General features: G+C 35.6%; 1 protein-coding gene and 1 long non-coding RNA gene across 2 annotated transcripts; one reads left to right on the forward strand and one right to left on the reverse strand.

Annotated features, from left to right (window-relative positions):
- Positions 1–4,631: 4,631 nt before the first annotated feature.
- LOC149906199 (uncharacterized) lies at positions 4,632–5,577 on the reverse strand. The gene is made up of 2 exons (XR_016457033.1): positions 5,256–5,577; positions 4,632–4,822 (listed from the first exon to the last, which is right to left on the reverse strand). It is a non-coding gene; the product is annotated as an uncharacterized LOC149906199 (long non-coding RNA).
- A 196-nt stretch (positions 5,578–5,773) lies between these two features.
- Positions 5,774–18,831, forward strand: RpL38 (ribosomal protein L38). The gene is made up of 5 exons (XM_090104818.1): positions 5,774–5,796; positions 5,953–5,976; positions 6,162–6,222; positions 9,830–9,952; positions 18,770–18,831. Exons 2-5 carry the CDS (start codon positions 5,974–5,976, stop codon positions 18,793–18,795), a joined length of 213 nt encoding a protein of 70 aa, XP_089960944.1. The 5' UTR covers positions 5,774–5,796; positions 5,953–5,973; the 3' UTR covers positions 18,796–18,831.
- The last annotated feature ends 181 nt before the right edge of the window (positions 18,832–19,012 follow it).

The following is a 19,012-nucleotide window of genomic DNA, read 5'->3' on the forward strand; positions in this document are numbered from 1 at the left end:
AATTGCAGCCAGTGCGCAACACACATAATACATTTGTGTACTTATAACTATTGTAATTTGTAAATTCCTTATTATTTTGTGTTATTTTATGTTTGTTTTCCCTTTTTTTTTTGTATTGTGTATCATTATGTGTGTTTTGTTGGTTGCAATAAATCTTTTGTATTATTATTATTATTATGTTTCTCTTCTCCATAATACTCGGGTACCACCAGAAGGACAGTACCCGGATCTTTGGAAGGCTTACGTGGGGACACGGATCCAACACGCAGAGGCCCTTTCGAGAATTTTAATGTGTTGTGGGACACCAGCCGCAGCCTGCCCATGACTGCACTATAGAGATACAGCCCTAGGCAGTCCGCGGCCGATGTAGGACTATTGCAGGGTATGGAAATTTAATAATTGGGCTATGGATTGGGATGCTTAATGGACTGGTACTGGGGACTATGGGAAACTATGGCACCTGCCTTTCTACTAACAGAAAGTAAAAATATGTTGGCAGGTGGTGACTCGCCCTCTCACTGTATGGGCCCCCGAAATAAGTCGCTGCAATAGGGCAACATATTGTGAGCAGCTAAAGGGTGGAGAGGCGTCCCTGGACTTTAAACTACGATCACGCGCTCCCTGAGGGTCCAGCATCACGTGCCCACTCGCCACTTATGCTTCGCATCCACCCTTCGAGCTAAAAGCTCTCGCGACTCCACTCTGGCCGGCCGGTTAAGGCAAGCCAGAGGTGGGGGTCCTGTCCTCGTCAGGCTTCACTCCGACCGGCCGGTGAAGGCGAGCCGGAGATGAAGACAGGGGCCTCCCCCGGGAGCACTCGGTTCCCGCGGGGTCGCTACTCCCCGACACCCCGCCACAAGGTGTCCTGCGGGTTGACTGATTGCACGGGTGGAATATCTATTGTCACGTAAACATTAGATATTCCAACCGTGGGCGATGGGGTCGTCACATCCCTACGCCCTTATTATTATTATTATTAAACAAATTCGTCAAGACATTTTTTTTAAATAAATTGCCATTTTTCTGCAGTGGACTTTTGCATAAAATCTGTGTTATTCAACAATTCGCCTTGGAGTTCTTTTAAAATAATAACTTCTGAATATAAACTGTCCATGTATACTTTTTACATTCATACAAAATGTATATATAGGTATCAAAATATCTCCATACCAAATTTCATGAAAATTGGTTCAGTAGTTTAGGCGTGATTGAAGCGATTGAAGCGGTCAAATACAAGCGGCGCGGGCGCGGGCGTGCCATAAGCGCACCTCTTCAATCTGTTTTGCACCACGTACTTCTTCTACATTTTGTATGAAAGATCTTTGGAAAGGCGTTGAGACGGCACGCCACGGTTGTGCCACGGTTGCGCCGGCAGCACGCCCGAGGCGCGCCGTGCCGCTTGTGTCTGTCCCGCGCCTTAGCACGCTACCAATAGGCCACTGACCTCCATAACTATACGCTGGACTGGCTATCCCATAAAAAATGACAGCTATTTGCTGTGCCGATTCAAAGCGCCCCCGGTGAAAGTTCTGAGAACTAATAAGATTACAAATTTCGTCGCTTCGTTTTGTTTACACCGGTTAACTTCTGGATAATCTGAGTCTGAATCAAAAATAGTGTCGGTAATATTTCTATCATTGTAGTCGATATCAGAAAAGTTTTTATCGATAACAAACCATTTGTTTTACATCACAAGTATTAAAGCATCTACAGACGCTCCGATTTGGTTGGTGCCAACCATATCGGAACCGACAAGGCAACCATTCCAACATTGCTACAGATTGTCCGACGGTTGGCCTTCCAGCTGTCAGTTGACCATAGAGTAATATGTCAGTTGACCATAGTACGAAGATAATGGGCTAAATTCTACTATAGAAATAGAGAAAATTACAGTCATATGCGGCTCTTACAACTTATTTTTTAAGGTTTTTAATGTAGCCGCACTGTCAATTTTTTTTAATACTTCTAACATAATAAAATACGCTTGATTTCTGGCATCTCTATTTGCGTAATCTTTGTTACTTAAGTCCCACAAACAGGGAAAGTCTTTATATAGTTCCAGCAATTTTATTAATATGTCACGTTCGGTGACCGTAACTCCCTCGGCGTTCATGTTGACGTCCTACACCGGCGGCGTTGCGAATGTGAATGAGCCAATTACCTATATTACTCTATGGAATGAGCCGATTTGGTCGGAACAAAGCTTCCAGACGTTCCAATTTGGTTGGATCGGATAGGAAGTTGGTTTGGTCGGTATGGCCGGCGCATCCGACCACGTCAAACCAATATTAATAATAATTATGTCGGACCGACCGCTCTCTACACTTTCCGATTTGGTCGTGGTCGGATGGTTGGCACCAACCAAATCGGAGCGTCTGTAGATGCTATTATAGTCCTTTCCACCTAATAGCATCTACAGACGCTCCGATTTGGTTGGTGCCAACCATCCGACCACGACCAAATCGGAAAGTGTAGAGAGCGGTCGGTCCGACATAATTATTATTAATATTGGTTTGACGTGGTCGGATGCGCCGGCGATACCGACCAAACCAACTTCCTATCCGATCCAACCAAATTGGAACGTCTGGAAGCTTTGTTCCGACCAAATCGGCTCATTCCATAGAGTAATATAGGTAATTGGCTCATTCAGATTCGCAACGCCGCCGGTGTAGGACGTCAACATGAACGCCGAGGGAGTTACGGTCACCGAACGTGACATATTAATAAAATTGCTGGAACTATATAAAGACTTTCCCTGTTTGTTGGACTTAAGTAACAAAGATTACGCAAATAGAGATGCCAGAAATCAAGCGTATTTTATTATGTTAGAAGTATTAAAAAAAATTGACAGTGCGGCTACATTAAAAACCTTAAAAAATAAGTTGTAAGAGCCGCATATTATGACTGTAATTTTCTCTATTTCTATAGTAGAATTTAGCCCATTCTCTTCGTACTATGGTCAACTGACATATTACTCTATGGTCAACTGACAGCTGGAAGGCCAACCGTCGGACAATCTGTAGCAATGTTGGAATGGTTGCCTTGTCGGTTCCGATATGGTTGGCACCAACCAAATCGGAGCGTCTGTAGATACATTATGATGATTCCTGTGACACATCGATTTTTGACACGTGTAGAGATGTCGGTTACTGAAATCGTATCAATTGTTTTCGATAATCGATAATATTCTATATGGAAATGAAATCGATTTTAAGAAAGTACCAAAATTAGTTTTTTCGGCAATTCGCCAACAATTAACTAAGGAAACTTAGCAAACAACAGCAACAAAAAGTCAACAATAACAATTAGAAACAATAACAGAATACCACGTAAAGTATCAATATAAAAATACAACTTGTATACAAGGCTGACGCACTCGTACAGACGATTGACTCGATTGACAAACGATCACAAGATGGGCGCCGATTATATGATTTTCCAACTCTATGATTTTTCAACGATCCATTTCATGTACACGAATTGCGTAGGTATTATATTTTTGTGATATTTTATTTTATTTTTCATTATATTAAACTAAACAATACTGGTTTTGATTTATAAGCTTAAGATGTTTCATTTTTATATTTTTGGTAATAATGCCGCCATAAAATAAAAATATTATGCACTAAAATTATTTTGACTTTTTAAACATAAAATTCGTAATTCGGAACACGATGAAGTGTCACAGGAATCATCATAGGTGAAAAGGCTCAGAGGAATAAACCTATAGAGTACTTGTATCGAGCGTATACAATTTACATATATTTGTTTCTTTCTATCTAAAGAAAACGTCGTAAGAAAGAATGAGATAGCTATAGACTACAAGCTACGTTTCAACATAGTCATGGCACCATTTTTACTATAGGTACGTATTTAGATAGATAGAAGGTGATAGTGATGGGATGTGCTTCAATCGATAAAATCGTGAATGCATTTTGCATTTACGGTTTCGTGAAATAATAAATAATAAAAAAAAACAAAATTAATCATAAATTTCAGTTGAATACATTATTTGTTTAATCCTACGAATATAATAAATGCGAAATTATGCGAGAATGGATAACTTTCTCTTTCACTGCTGAACCGATTACAATGAAATTTTGTACATACACACATAGGATAGGTTTTATACCGGAAATCCCACGTGAACGGGAACTGTGCGGGATTTTCTTTAAAAACGCGGGCGGAAAGCTAGTATATTTTAAAATAAATTTTAAAACTTGAAATATAACTACATAATTTAAAATAAAGATCAATAAAGTTAAAGGAGTGAGGAGAAAGGCACAGTCAGCATGAATTTTAACAAGTTCATAAAAGGACAGTTTTAAAGAAAACATTTTCCTTACATCCTACTAATAAAGCGAAAGTTTGTGAGGATGGATGTTTGTTACTCTTTCACGCGAATACTACTAAACCGATTACAATGAAATTTGGAAAAATTACTTTTGATCCCGTAAATCCCACAGGAATGGGAACTATGCGGGTTTTTCTTTGAAAACGCATGTATATTAAGTATGTATTTCAATAGTAGTTTCTCATCTATGAGAACTGTCATTTAATCAACCGTTTAATTTTCACATAGTTACACATTTATAGTAAATGTGTAAAAAAATTTCCAAATAAAAATTCACTCACACACAAATGTATTTATTATCTAAAGGAACAAAAAAAAACGTAAGCGTAAGATTGCACAATTCTTCTAGAGTATCCATCTTGATAACACGCAGGCTCGAAATGCAGTGAACACAATCTAGCAAATTTCGACGGCGTCCAATCTACACGTCTCATGTTTTATACCCATTTCTTATTTAGCTCTGGAAATCTAAAACAAAATGAATTTATTAATAATCTAAAAGAGAAACAACAAACTAAACAGATAAGTAAAATAAAACAACCACGTGGTATTTTTTATTTTCCTGCTGTAGAAAATTTACATCAATTATTTGCTACAACAACTACATATAAATCTGATATAAGAAACAAAATAAATAAATCAACGTTAATATGAAATAGATTTTTTGTCATAAATCGATAATATACGCTAGATGTGTTACAACACTACGGTGGTAAACAAAATGCCAAACTTGATAATATTGTGACATTTTTTAAAAATTATTTAATTCTTTTGTATTCCACAACCCCATAAAGTGGGTAAATGTTACAGTTACAACATAAACTTATAAAAAAAGCGCTTGATATAACCTTCAAATAGGGTTAGAACATAAATATTTATCAATTTGCTGAAAATCACTTACCGATGGAAAGATATTTTTTCATTGTTTTCATCCAAAACTCCCATTCGACTAGTAATAGCCGGTAGCTAAACATACAATAGTCATTTTAGCACACTGACAAATAAAAAGAAACACTATACACTTTATATTTTCTAAATATTTCGTTAAAAACACTTGACGCACTGAGCCCACCAGCTGGTTGGAAAACAAACTGACTGCCGGCGCGCTACGTTTGAAGATAGTGCAGATACTCTATCGCTATCTCAATCTGACTTATGCTGTTATTGACTAAGAGTAAGTAGATTAGAAAATATGTATTTTGTTCTGTCTCAATATAAGAACTCTATAGGTTTATTCCTCTGAGTGAAAAGGACTATAGTTCCATTCCCCCTCACTGGCCTCACCTCAGAGCTAATAAGTGTATAATCTATGGTCTTTATTATCCCATGTCAAATGTCAATTTGACAAGTTCTTTCAGTCATTTGACACTGGCAAATAGTCATATCTTCTTGCCATTATAAAAAAAAAAAAAAAAAAAAGTTCTTTCAGTCGTGTTTGACAGGTACGAGAAGTACGATTTTGTGGTTTTACACAATTAATCTAAAAATATCAATGAAAAACTAGTGTTTTATTGTGTTATATGCATATGAATTCAATATAGTATTTATATTATTGTGAAATTGGTGTATATTTCATTTTATATTTGTTTTTTTTTCAGCCGGCCGTATCATTCTTCATCATGGTAAGGACAATATTTTGTTTTTACCGTCCATATCTCTTAAAATTAATATTTCTCTTTTAATCATTATAATATGAAATTACTTTGAGTAATATTTCGTATTATTTTTAAATTAGAATATCGAAAATATAATATGTTTATATGAAACATAACCAAAGATAATTCAATAAATTTAATGTTTATTTCAGCCCCGTGAAATAAAAGACATTAAAGACTTCCTGCTCAAAGCCCGCAGGAAAGACGCTAAATGTAAGTATGTATTTTATGGTTTTTGCATTTAATGCAACTCATTTGTTTTATGAATAGGTATTGGTTACATGTGATCCAATCATAGCTTCAGCTGTTGTGTACACAAAGGCACAAGCGGCAAGCCCTGCTTGAATTTGCTACCGAACTTGTTGAAAGTTAATATTCATTTCAAACAATAACGTAATTGAACAAATATATATATATTACTTTACTTATCGCTGTCCCCGGAGAAAAGTTGTTTTTACATTATCATTTTAGATAGGTAACTGCAGAAACGTAACTTTTCAGGAAATATAAAAAACCGATAAGTGACTACCTACCTATAACTTGCTAAGAATAGACATGGAGAGATTAATAAAAATGACTATGTTAAAAAAGAACTGACTTCAAAAGCAGAAAAGTAAAAAATAAAATAAGATTTGATATAATTATTAACTACTACATATTATTTAGATGTTAAAGTCGTTTTTTTTTTAACACATTTATTTTTATTAAATGAATTAATTACTGAGTTCCTATGGCCATCTTCTGATTCCACCATTGGGTCAGCTCTATGTCATGATAATTTTTCATCCTTATCCGATTTTCATACATATAATATACAAAATTTCAGCTCAATTGGTAACATTGCTTTTTTAAAATCATGTACAATTTAATTTTACATTATATGTAACTTATATCTAACTACAAATATGCCAAAGAACTGTCCTGTAAGTTCTTACGCTACAATGGATGGAACCCTCCATGGTTTTTCTGTAGTAGGCTCTCTGAACTAATGCATTTTTTAAATATAGGCCAGTAGAAATCGACACTAAAAAACCCTAAATTCGCAAAGCACGATGTAGTTCTGAATTTTTGGTACGTTTTTTGGATCAGTTAGGGTGATGAAAATCCCAATTTGCAACTTCGAAAAAGTTGTGCTCGCTGCGCACCACGTGATAAACTGCGAAAATTTTGGACTTCTTTCACTTTTTGCTCTAAAAGTCATAAACTATGCGTTTCCGACAAGTATCATTCAGTACATAAATTAAGGTTATTAAATTTGCAACAATTTAAGCCTAATTACAGCTCACTAAACCCTATAACGACTAAACTGTGGCCATTCAAAGATGGTTCATTTTTCCCGAAATATTGAAATTTTTAGTTTTGCTCCTGTTTGAAGCAAAATATTGGCAAAAACCATTGGCAACTGTTCTATGAGAAGGTCGTATAATAAAGTTGTAGTGCATTTAATTTTCTTTCATTAGAGCATAGAACAGTCTGTGAGACAAATAGTACACTCACAATATCTGAAAAACAAAAAGAAGGTAGAAATAGATTTTTAAAGAATTGAAACTGAGGGCATATAAAATCATAAAAAGGATAATACTTTTTCATTTGCAGGATAGGTAATTAACAAAATTACAAAGCTAATTAAATTTGCAAGAATTAAAGCCTAACCGCAGCTCTCTAAACCTTATAACAACTAAGCTGTGGCCTTTCAAAGATAGTCAGTTTTTCCCGAAAATTTCAAATTTTTAGTTTTGCTCCCGTTTGAACCAAAATATTGGCAAAACCGCTCGTTCTTCTCTTAAATCTTTGAGGCCGAATATCTCGGCCATTTTTTATTTTAGAGAAAAGTTGTTCGTATAAAACATGCTTATATTAGCGTAATCTTTACGATAAAACAATTATAAATAGGTGTTATAATGACACAAGTCCTGCGCCCCCTTTGCTTTAGTCCAACCGTTTATGGGACCAATTCGAAACCATTCCGCATCATAAAAAAAAGAATCACGTAAATCGGTTCAGAAACCTCGGCGTAATCTGTGTACATATATAAAAAAATATATATGCTGGCCGAATTGATACCTCCTCCTTTTTTTTAGGTTGGTTAAAAAGGCTCAGTGGTACCAAATATTTTAACCTTTTATTATGCTTAAAAATAGTTTTAATAACTTTATCTAAACTAAAGATAATTAAAATTAAAAAAGTTGTATCATTTAACTGCAATGTGTAAATTTACTAATATACACTTATCATTTTATTCTCGTTAATGTTGGACAAATGCATTATTCGATAATAGCCAATGAACTTTTATTGCACGCCTCATAAGCGAAGCGTTGAGGTGGGTACTACTGTCACTTCGCGCAAAACATCTGATTTTTCAAACTTAAAATGTCTTTATGTATCATACATTGCACTTGTAAGATAATACATACACACACATATTAAGAAAAAACACTATTTTTAACGTTCATGATATTTTTGATGTCATTTTTGTTATTTAAACTAGTTAAAAAACAGTTCAAAAAAGTTCTGTCTTGGACGTCCGTGTGTCTGTATGTGCGGATCCTTTTTCTTGTTAACACGATAGCGACCGAAATACTTTACTAATCGAGTCTTTTTTTTTTCTTACGCTTGAGTATGCTCAGGAATAGAACCCTTTCATTTTTCAGGGTCTGATTCGATGTGGTTTAATTGTTATTAAATAAACAAAAATAATAATTAATAAATAATTATTAAAAAAAAAATATGAGGCGTGCACTTTTGGATTTTCCAAACTATTGTGGGGTTTTTTGAATGAGAGAATGGAATATGAGAGTTATCAACTATTATTATATTAAAAATGAACACAGTTAAAATTAATAATAATCAGTCTTCCTGATCATTATCGTAATCATCATGTAGATGGACTTACCATTAGCGCGATATCATATTTTTACGAGAGTAAAATGATACTTGGCTTTCATCATTATTTCGCCAATTCGTTTTTTCACAAATATTATTGTAAAAGTTATTATCACATGAAGAGTAAGGAAACTTTTTCACTATCTTTTTTTTCTAGTATGAATATGTTCTGGGAAATAGCAGTGAATATTATTGTATATATTTGTAGATTAGAGGAGAAAAATTACAAAAATAATTGTATAGAAGTATTAGGCTAAGTAGGTAGGTTTCAGATATGGTATATTGCACGCCTCATAAGCGAAGCGTTGAGGTGGGTACTACTGTCACTTCGCGCAAAACATCTGATTTTTCAAACTTAAAATGTCTTTATGTATCATACATTGCACTTGTAAGATAAAACATACACACACATATTAAGAAAAAACACTATTTTTAACGTTCATGATATTTTTGATGTCATTTTTGTTATTTAAACTAGTTAAAAAACAGTTTAAAAAGTTCTGTCTTGGACGTCCGTGTGTCTGTATGTGCGGATCCTTTTTCTTGTTAACACGATAGCGACCGAAATACTTTACTAATCAAGTCTTTTTTTTTCTCTTACGCTTGAGTATGCTCAGGAATAGAACCCTTTCATTTTTCAGGGTCTGATTCGATGTGGTTTAATTGTTATTAAATAAACAAAAATAATAATTAATAAATATTTATTAAAAAAAAATTATGAGGCGTGCACTTTTGGATTTTCCAAATTATTTCAGATTATATAACAATAAAACTATGGTAATGGCAGTTATCATTTTATTCTCCGGGGACGGCGTTACGTACTTAATGACCATTTAAACCTGCAACAATTGAAAATATATCAAAATGATTTATTGTATTTAGGGACAACCTGAGTGTTATAGTGTTTACTTGAACTTATTAAAATTTTGAATTTCAGCGGTTAAAATAAAGAAGAACCCGGAGAATGTCAAATTCAAGGTCCGCTGCTCCCGCTTCCTGTACACACTCGTGATCACCGACAAGGAGAAAGCAGAGAAGCTTAAGCAAAGCTTACCTCCCGGTAACTACTTATTATAACCACTAGTGAATCATACAATTAAATTATAAATATGTATGGTTGACTAAGAGCGGGGGCACACGATGCGTTGCGGCGGCGGTGCGGCGCCGGAGCGGTGTCGCTGCGTCGTCTTACATAGAAATATCTGTGGCATGTCACACGATGCGCTCCGGCGCCGCACCGGACTTGTAACCACCAAGACGAGGCGGGGAGGGGTGAATGCGGTGCGACGTCGGAGCGGCACCGCTCAGTTGTTTTCGTCACAAGGAAGGACACGCTGTGCAACGCTGCTACGACGCCGCTGCGACAGAACAACGTTACGGCGCCGCACCACTCGTGTGCCCACTGACACGGTGAAATCTTTGCGGTGCGGCGCCGCAACGCATCGTGTGCCCGCGCCCTTACACTTACTCCACCATAGAACTATAGTATAAACTATTTAGTGTTATAACATTAATAGGCATTGCCCCGGTTTGGCAAAAAGCAAACCAAAACAAAATCTTCTTTCTTTTTAAATACCAGAGATGTTATTCTAAAATTTGAAATCTGATATCTAGAATCGAATGCAATTATAATACTTGAATGAATATCACCATAAATTATTTTTAGTCAATAGTTGATTTGCCAAATCTTTACCAACATCAGCGAAAAAATCATTAACCACATTTACCAATTTGCAAGGAGAAGAATACGATTTGAGAAGATCTTTACTGTGTAATTTAGCTGGTTTAAAGTTGGTAATTTGTCTTATCGATTTCTCTAATAAAATAAAACGCTTGATCGACAGACAAGAACAAAAACTATATTTTAAAAACCGAACATATCAAAACCTAACACACATCTTGCTACATGTCGCTACTAAATAGTTCGTATATGAGTGATATTGTCGATATAAAATAACACCCCTACTTATCACAATATTCACTAAACAATCATATACAAAATTATTCTATACAAACTATGCCAAGAAGCAACATAAATTTATAATGTTTTGCTGAACATAAACTTTTAGTAAGAAAATCAGCTGGCATATCAGCTGTTGGCAAATACAGCACCTTAACAATTTTATCTCTTACTAGATCACAACAAAAATGATATTTAATATCGATATGCTTTGTACGTTTATGAAATGCTGGATTTGCACACAGCTTCTGCGCACCTTGGTTATCATTAAATATGCAAATAGTGTACATCTTATTGGTTATTTCATATTGTAATTCCTTAAGATATAATGCTTCTCTACATGCTTCAGATAGACCAATATACTCTGATTCAGTGCTAGAGAGGGCTACACATTTCTGTTTTCTACACTCCCATGATATTACACCATCAGATAACAAAAAACACATTCCAGTATATGATCTCCTATCTTCAGAGTTAGAAGCCCAATCAGCATCTACATAGCCTGTTATTTCTGAATTACCTTCTTTACAATATTTTATTCCATAACATTTAGTTCGTTTTAAATACCTTAATACTCTTTTTGCATATCCCCAATGCTCTTTTGTGTGACAATTATTAAACTGACTTAAAAAACTTATAGAGTAACTAATATCTGGCCTAGTTAAGACTGACAAGTACATCAAACTACCAATTAGTTGTTGATAGAGCACATGACTATTTGCCCCTACTGGACCTTTATTTACATTTAATTTGACCTCCATCGGAGTATCAACAGTCTTACAATCACTTAAATTAAATCTGCTTAAAAGTTGATCAATATAAGCTTCCTGACTCAAAGTTACATATCCTTTATCTTTATTGAAGGTTACATTCATTCCAAGACATAATTTAGCTTCACCTAAGTCCTTAATGCTGAAATTATTAGATAAAATCTGTTTCAAGTTATTAGTTTCAATTATATCATTGGAAAATATAAAGAAATCGTCGACATAGACTGTCACAATGGTCTTACAATTATTAATATTCTTTGTATACATACATGGTTCTATTTTTGACCTTTTGTAACCATTACTGATCAAACAATTATCAACCTTTTTATTCCAAGCTCTAGAGGCTTGCTTAAGTCCATAAATGGCCTTTTTAAGTTTCAATACTTTATGATCTGAACTACTACTATTATAACAATCTGGCATTTTCATGTAAATGGTTTCCTCTAAATCACCATTCAAGAAAGCAGTCTTGACATCTAAATGGTGAACATCCATACCTAACTTTACAGACAATGCAAATAATAGTCGAAGGGTTGTATGTCTCACTACAGGCGAAAATGTTTCTGTGTAATCTACACCATATTTTTGGGTGAAGCCCTTTGCGACCAAACGAGCACGATAACGCACATTGTTTTCACTATCGTACTTTTTTCGTAACACCCACTTGCACTGCACTATAGTACCATCTTTTGGTACATCTACGAGTTCCCATGCACTATGATTCTCGAATGACTGTAGCTCATCCTGTACTGCCGCTAACCAATGTTCTTTCTCTGGACCTTCCAAAGCTTCCTGCAAGGATATCTCATCCATGAACATGTTGTCATCTTTTATACAAGCACTTGCAAATCCATATCTGTCTGGCTGCTGCCTACGCCGGGGACCAGATATTATGTTGACATTGTTCAATATAATGGAGTCTTCACTGTCTGTTGTACTAGTCTCAGAGCTATCTAATGTGTCTTCTTCACAAGGTACATATAGTTCACTGCTGTCATCTGTGTTCGAGCTCTCTGATTGTTCAAGTGAATCTTCCTGAGGTGTCAAGTCTTTTTCCTCCACTGGAACCATATTCACTTCATCTGAACAATTTTCCTGTACCTTCAGATCACTCTCTGTCTCCATCTTCTCCAACACTATAACATCTCGACTGGTAGTAATGGCATTAGTCTTCGGGTTGTAAATTCTGTACCCTTTGACCTCATTGGAATAGCCGACAAGGATACATTTATCAGACTTTCTGTCCCACTTTAATCTCTTTTGTTTCGGCACATGTACCATGACTGTACTACCGAAAACACGAAGATGACTTACATCAGGCTTCCTGCCTGTCCATATCTCGAAAGGAGTTTTATAATTTAATGATGCGGTCACAGTCCTGTTCTGTAAGTACACTGCTGTGTGTGCCGCCTCTGCCCAAAACCTTTTCTCGAGACCTGCATCAAACAGTAGACACTTGGCTTTCTCAACGACAGTCCGATTATATCGTTCCGAGAGGCCATTCTGCTCGGGAGTGTATGGGTTCGTTTTGTGATGTACGATCCCATGCGACTTCAAAAAATTGTCAAACTTACTGTTGCAGAATTCTGTCCCGTTGTCACTTCTCAAGATCTTTATGCTGCAATTAAGTTGATTCTCAACCTCTGCTTTATACTGTTGAAAACATGTTAATGCCTCATCTTTACTTTTCAAAAAATAAATGTATGTCATACGACTAAAATCGTCTATGAACAGCATAAAGTATCTAGAACCACCTAGAGATAGGTTTTCCATTGGTCCGCAGAGATCAGTATGCACAATATGTAGCAACTCAGTACTTCTGTTACCTTCTTTGGGAAAAGGTAAGCGGCTCTGCTTCCCCTCACAGCATGCAACACAAGATGACTTTGATATATCAGTCTTACTATCAAGTGTCAATCCCTGTACAGCATCTTGCATCTTGTTCAAATACTGGCTGTTGACATGACCTAGACGTCGATGCCAAACTTCACTGGACACCATCACTGCAGCCGATGAACAACACTCAGGCATGTTTAGTTTATACACACCATTCAACAGACTCGCTGTAGCCACTAATACTCCTGCTTGGTTGAAAATCTGACATCCATTATTGTTGAATGAAACTTTGTTTCCTTTTGATATAAGTTGACTAACAGACAACAGATTTGTAGTCAACTTCGGCACGCATAATACATCTTCCACTGTAATATCGTATTCACAGGCATGCGTCTTTGTCGTAATCTGCACATCTCCAGTACATACTACTGGTATTTTATCTTTATTTGCCACGACAATTTCTTTGATCATAACATCTCGCGACACATTTGACAACCATTCTTCGTTCGCGGTAAGATGAACACTCGCCCCGGAGTCAATATACCAGTCACTTTTACAAAATTCACCATTTAGGAACACGGCGCTAAACGCGTTACTTCTTGTGCGTTCATTTTTATTTGTATTCGACGCATTTTTGTCCGAAAATGTACACTGATTGCGATAATGTCCTGTTTGTTTACATTTGTAGCATCTAATGACTTTTGGTTTTGACTTTGACAAGTTTGACATCTGTTCAGTGTTACCAACATTCCGTTTCATCTTATAACTCGCAAATGCTCCACTGGAATTGGAAGCGCTAATGTCTTTGCCATTTCCACTTTCTTCCATGTCCAATAATTTTGTTTTAATGGCGTCTGATGTCAATGGTATGCCACAATGTTCAATCGCCATTATCATAGGGGAATATTTTTCTGTTAATCCCGCTAACAAAAGCGATGCGACCCACTCATCATTGATATTAAAGCCCGTACCGCTTAATTTTTGGCTTGTTTCAATGATTTGTGTCACGTACGAAGTCATTGAAGCACTATTTTCGAGTCGTATTGAAATCAAACTCCTCAGCAAACTGATTCTTCTCGTGAATCCTGAGTCATCAAATAGGTTCTTCAATTTCTTCCACAGCTCATGTGTCGTTTGTACACTTTTTATATGCACATAAAGCGACGAATCTATTGTCATGATCAGCTTAGCTCTGGTTTTCGCGTCACCTGCTGCTCCTATTTCTGCTGGTACAGTCTCCGACTTGATGCAATCAGACAATCCCTCCAGCACCAGAAAATTCTCAGCCGCAAAAGCCCATTCGCTGTAGTTTTCACGTCCTTTCAATTTAGGCACACTAACAAGAAAATTCGTCGTCATTTTCAACTAAAAAATCTGGGTCCATAACCTCTAATAAAATAAAACGCTTGATCGACAGACAAGAACAAAAACTATATTTTAAAAACCGAACATATCAAAACCTAACACACATCTTGCTACATGTCGCTACTAAATAGTTCGTATATGAGTGATATTGTCGATATAAAATAACAATTTCCATAATTCTTTTGAGTTTTTAGCTGCTTTACTTAACATTTCTCTGTCATAATTACGTTATAATTTTTTAATCAAGTTATTACAATGGTTTCTGTAACGTCTGTATGTAAGTTTTAAAATATGGTTTATAGGGTCCGCTTTAACTTTAAGTTGCATTTGATTTCTATTTCGGATACACCTGAGAATACCTGCTGTTATCCACGGTTTAATCGTTCTATATGGTATAACTTAGAAGAGATAATAGAATGCATAATCCTTATTTCATTATTTTCAGTATAGAAATAGAAAATTGCAGATTACGCAGACAAAGCCCCAGCGGAAAGCTAGCATATGAGAAATTAAAAAAAAATCTCTTTTCTAGTACAGACAAAAATCGATCGGCAGGATTCTAACCCAATCTTTTAGGAATTTCGTCTACTTTATTTCAATGATTTACAATATTGTAACAATGAAACGCGGCCTTTGTTGAATTTTATATTTAGTTCTCATTTATAAAGCATTTGAATGATATAATACCAAATATTTAACATGTTTATGAATATTAACTATTAAGTAATGAGCCAAAATAAGACTTGTGTAAGATTGAATAAATGTACTAGCTTTTCGAAAGCCGGCGCCGGTTTCGCCCGCGTCGTCAATGAAAAACCCGCATAGTTCCCGTTCCCATGGGATTTTCGGGATAAAACCTATCCTATGTCCTTCCTCAGGTCTCTAAGCTATTTCTGTACCAAATTTGAAGTAAATCTATGCAGTGCTTTTTAATCCACCAGTCCCCGGAATCACAGACACAATAGATAATCTATTGTGTCGCGCCCCGATCGGGGCGCTCGGTGGTCAATGGGTTGAGATTAGCCCGGACATACATACAGAGAAACAGACAAAAATTCTAAAAACTATATTTTTGGCTTTGGTATCTATTGTATATCACGCCCCAAGTATTCTTTTATAAAAATATTTAATGTACAGTTTTGACTTTCGTACGATTTTATTATATGTTTAGATAACATTATACATAATAATAATGCGCTAATTACATTAACAGACGTTTCTTTTATTATAGTCCGTTTTCTTATGGGAAAAGGTATACATTTTTGAGTAAAGCAATGCCATTTGGTACGAATGTTGTACTCGTCCACCTAAGCCCAAATCGCCTGGTAGCCAGTGTCTACTCCCCGGCAGAAGGGAGGGAGGGGGGGGTTATAGAACAGAGCGCCCGGCGCTCGGAAAAAAAATTCTGGCGGATTCATTTGGCCCTTTGAGTCGAGTTTGGTGTCGTTATCAGGTAACTAGATGATGCCCGATTCATTCCCCATACCAGTTTTTTAGGGTTCCGTAGCAAAATATGTCACAATCTTTAAAATAATAAACTTTTGGCAGTGGCAAAATCCAAACAAACCAGTATATTTTTATATTTTTGTATCAAACTTGGTTTATAAAAAAATACTGTCTGAAAGGCCATTTCATGCAGATTATAAAAACATTAACATGTAACATATATCTTACCATTTTCAATGTGAAATAAATTATAGAAAGTACAGGAACGTTCGTCAGCGCAGCGTAGGGGACGGCTAATAGACCCGAAAAATAAGCAATAACATAAAACAAAAACCAGTCAAGTGCGAGTCTGACTCGCCCATCGAGTGTTTCGTACTTATTTGTCCTATACCATGTTATCTTGTCTGGTAGGACCTGGTTAACTGATACACACACACTTTCGTCTTTATAATATTAGTGTGATTATTAATCATCTTTAAATTATAAATGAACTCAGGTAACATTGTTAAAAATAAAGATATATAATAATAGAACGTTTTTGTATTAATAATAATGACAACCACCTCCACAATTACATAATTCGGTACATTTTAGCTGGCGTATAAAACACTACAATCTGGAATTGCAAGATTTCACGCACCGACATCTTATCAATTCAAAGCTTCTCTTTTCTTTTTATTTCAGATGGGCAAGGAATATTTTGATTTTTTTAGGTCCCTAGATATATACAGCCTGTAAAACTGCCCTTAAGGTGTGTTGTTTAAGGGCAGCTTCTGTGGGAGGCAAATTTTCAATTTTCCTGTCCGTTTTTGTTAAAAATTTGTTTGCGACCCTCATTTACTGTCACAGCGGGGTACAATGTGAAAAACAAACATGTACTTATAAAAATAATAAAAAAATATAAGTTCTGGATAAGAGTATCCTTAAAATATCACGATATTTTAAGGATACTCTTGGAATACATGATATTCTGTACTAGCCATATCTGTCGACTGTTCTTAACATTATTTTGGCTACTACTACTATATCGTGTGTTCCAAAGCTAGAAGGTCTAAAATAACTATAGGTACACCTGCATTTGAGGTATGGAAGGCATATCCGAATGTCACACGAGGATTTGAAGCACTTTACAGTGGCAAATATGCAGACAGTGAAATTGAAAAGTTTGTGATTACAATGCATGATAGGTAAGGACGGTCACGATATTTTAAGGATACTCTTATCCAGAACTTATATTTTTTTATAATTATTATAAGTACATGTTTGTTTTTCACATTGTACCCCGCTGTGACAGTAAATGAGGGTCGCAAACAAATTTTTAACAAAAACGGACAGGCAAATCGAAAATTTGCCTCCCACAGAAGCTGCCCTTAAAAAACACACCTTAAGGGCAGTTTTACAGGCTGTATATATTTAGGGACCTAAAAAAATCAAAATATTCCTGCCCATCTGAAATAAAAAGAAAAGAGAAGCTTTGAATTGATAAGATGTCGGTGCGTGAAATCTTGCAATTCCAGATTGAAGTGTTTTATACGCCAGCTCAAATGTACCGAATTATGTAATTGTGGAGGTGTTTGTCATTATTATTAATACAAAAACGTTCTATTATTATATATCTTTATTTTTAACAATGTTACCTGAGTTCATTTATAATTTAAAGATGATTAAAAATCACACTAATATTATAAAGACGAAAGTGTGTGTGTATCAGTTAACCAGGTCCTACCAGACAAGATAACATGGTATAGGACAAATAAGTACGAAACACTAGATGGGCGAGTCAGACTCGCACTTGACTGGTTTTTGTTTTATGTTATTGCTTATTTTTCAATTTTCGGGTCTATTAGCCGTCCCCTACGCTGCGCTGACGAACGTTCCTGTACTTTCTATAATTTATTTCACATTGAAAATGGTAAGATATATGTTACATGTTAATGTTTTTATAATCTGCATGAAATGGCCTTTCAGACAGTATTTTTTTAAAAACCAAGTTTGATACAAAAATATAAAAATATACTGGTTTGTTTGGATTTTGCCACTGCCAAAAGTTTATTATTTTAAAGATTGTGACATATTTTGCTACGGAAACCTAAAAAACTGGTATGAGGAATGAATCGGGCATCATCTAGTTACCTGATAACGACACCAAACTCGACTCAAAGGGCCAAATGAATCCGCCAGAATTTTTTTTCCGAGCGCCGGGCGCTCTGTTCTATAACCCCCCCCTCCCTCCCTTCTGCCGGGGAGTAGACACTGGCTACCAGGCGATTTGGGCTTAGGTGGACGAGTACAACATTTGAACCAAATTTCATTGCTTTACTCAAAAATGTATACCTTTCCATACAAGCATGCCCATAAGAAAACGGACTATTATGGTTTAATGTAATGTGCCTGTGTTTGGATTACTTTTGTAGATGCAGTATATTGTTGTAACTTGTATTATGTCTATTCAACCAAAATCACAAATTTTAATATTTAATAAAACATTTGTTTGTTTCAGGTCTCCAAGTTAAAGAGGTTAAGTGATGTGACTTAGTTTAAAATATAAAACCATAAAAACCATTTTGTTTTTTATTACAAGATCCCCAAATGGCAGTCAACTTAATTATTTATACTTAGTTAACATAATTCAACATTTGAATATCACATATTTATTATTTTAATGGAAAAATAACGTTTTTTAAAACAATTAATAAATACTACGTTTGATATCACCATAGAAATCTAAATAACAAGACACTTA

This window comes from Colias eurytheme, chromosome 8, assembly GCF_061535395.1.
Source record: "Colias eurytheme isolate Ceu_HAF_F1 chromosome 8, ilColEury1 Martin Lab GWU primary, whole genome shotgun sequence".
Classification (NCBI taxonomy): domain Eukaryota; kingdom Metazoa; phylum Arthropoda; class Insecta; order Lepidoptera; family Pieridae; genus Colias; species Colias eurytheme.

Coding starts and splice junctions, on each gene's coding strand:
- RpL38 (XM_090104818.1), top strand. Junction 6,223..9,829: donor CCGCAGGAAAGACGCTAAAT/GTAAGTATGTAT, acceptor TTTGAATTTCAG/CGGTTAAAATAAAGAAGAAC. Junction 9,953..18,769: donor TAAGCAAAGCTTACCTCCCG/GTAACTACTTAT, acceptor TGTTTGTTTCAG/GTCTCCAAGTTAAAGAGGTT.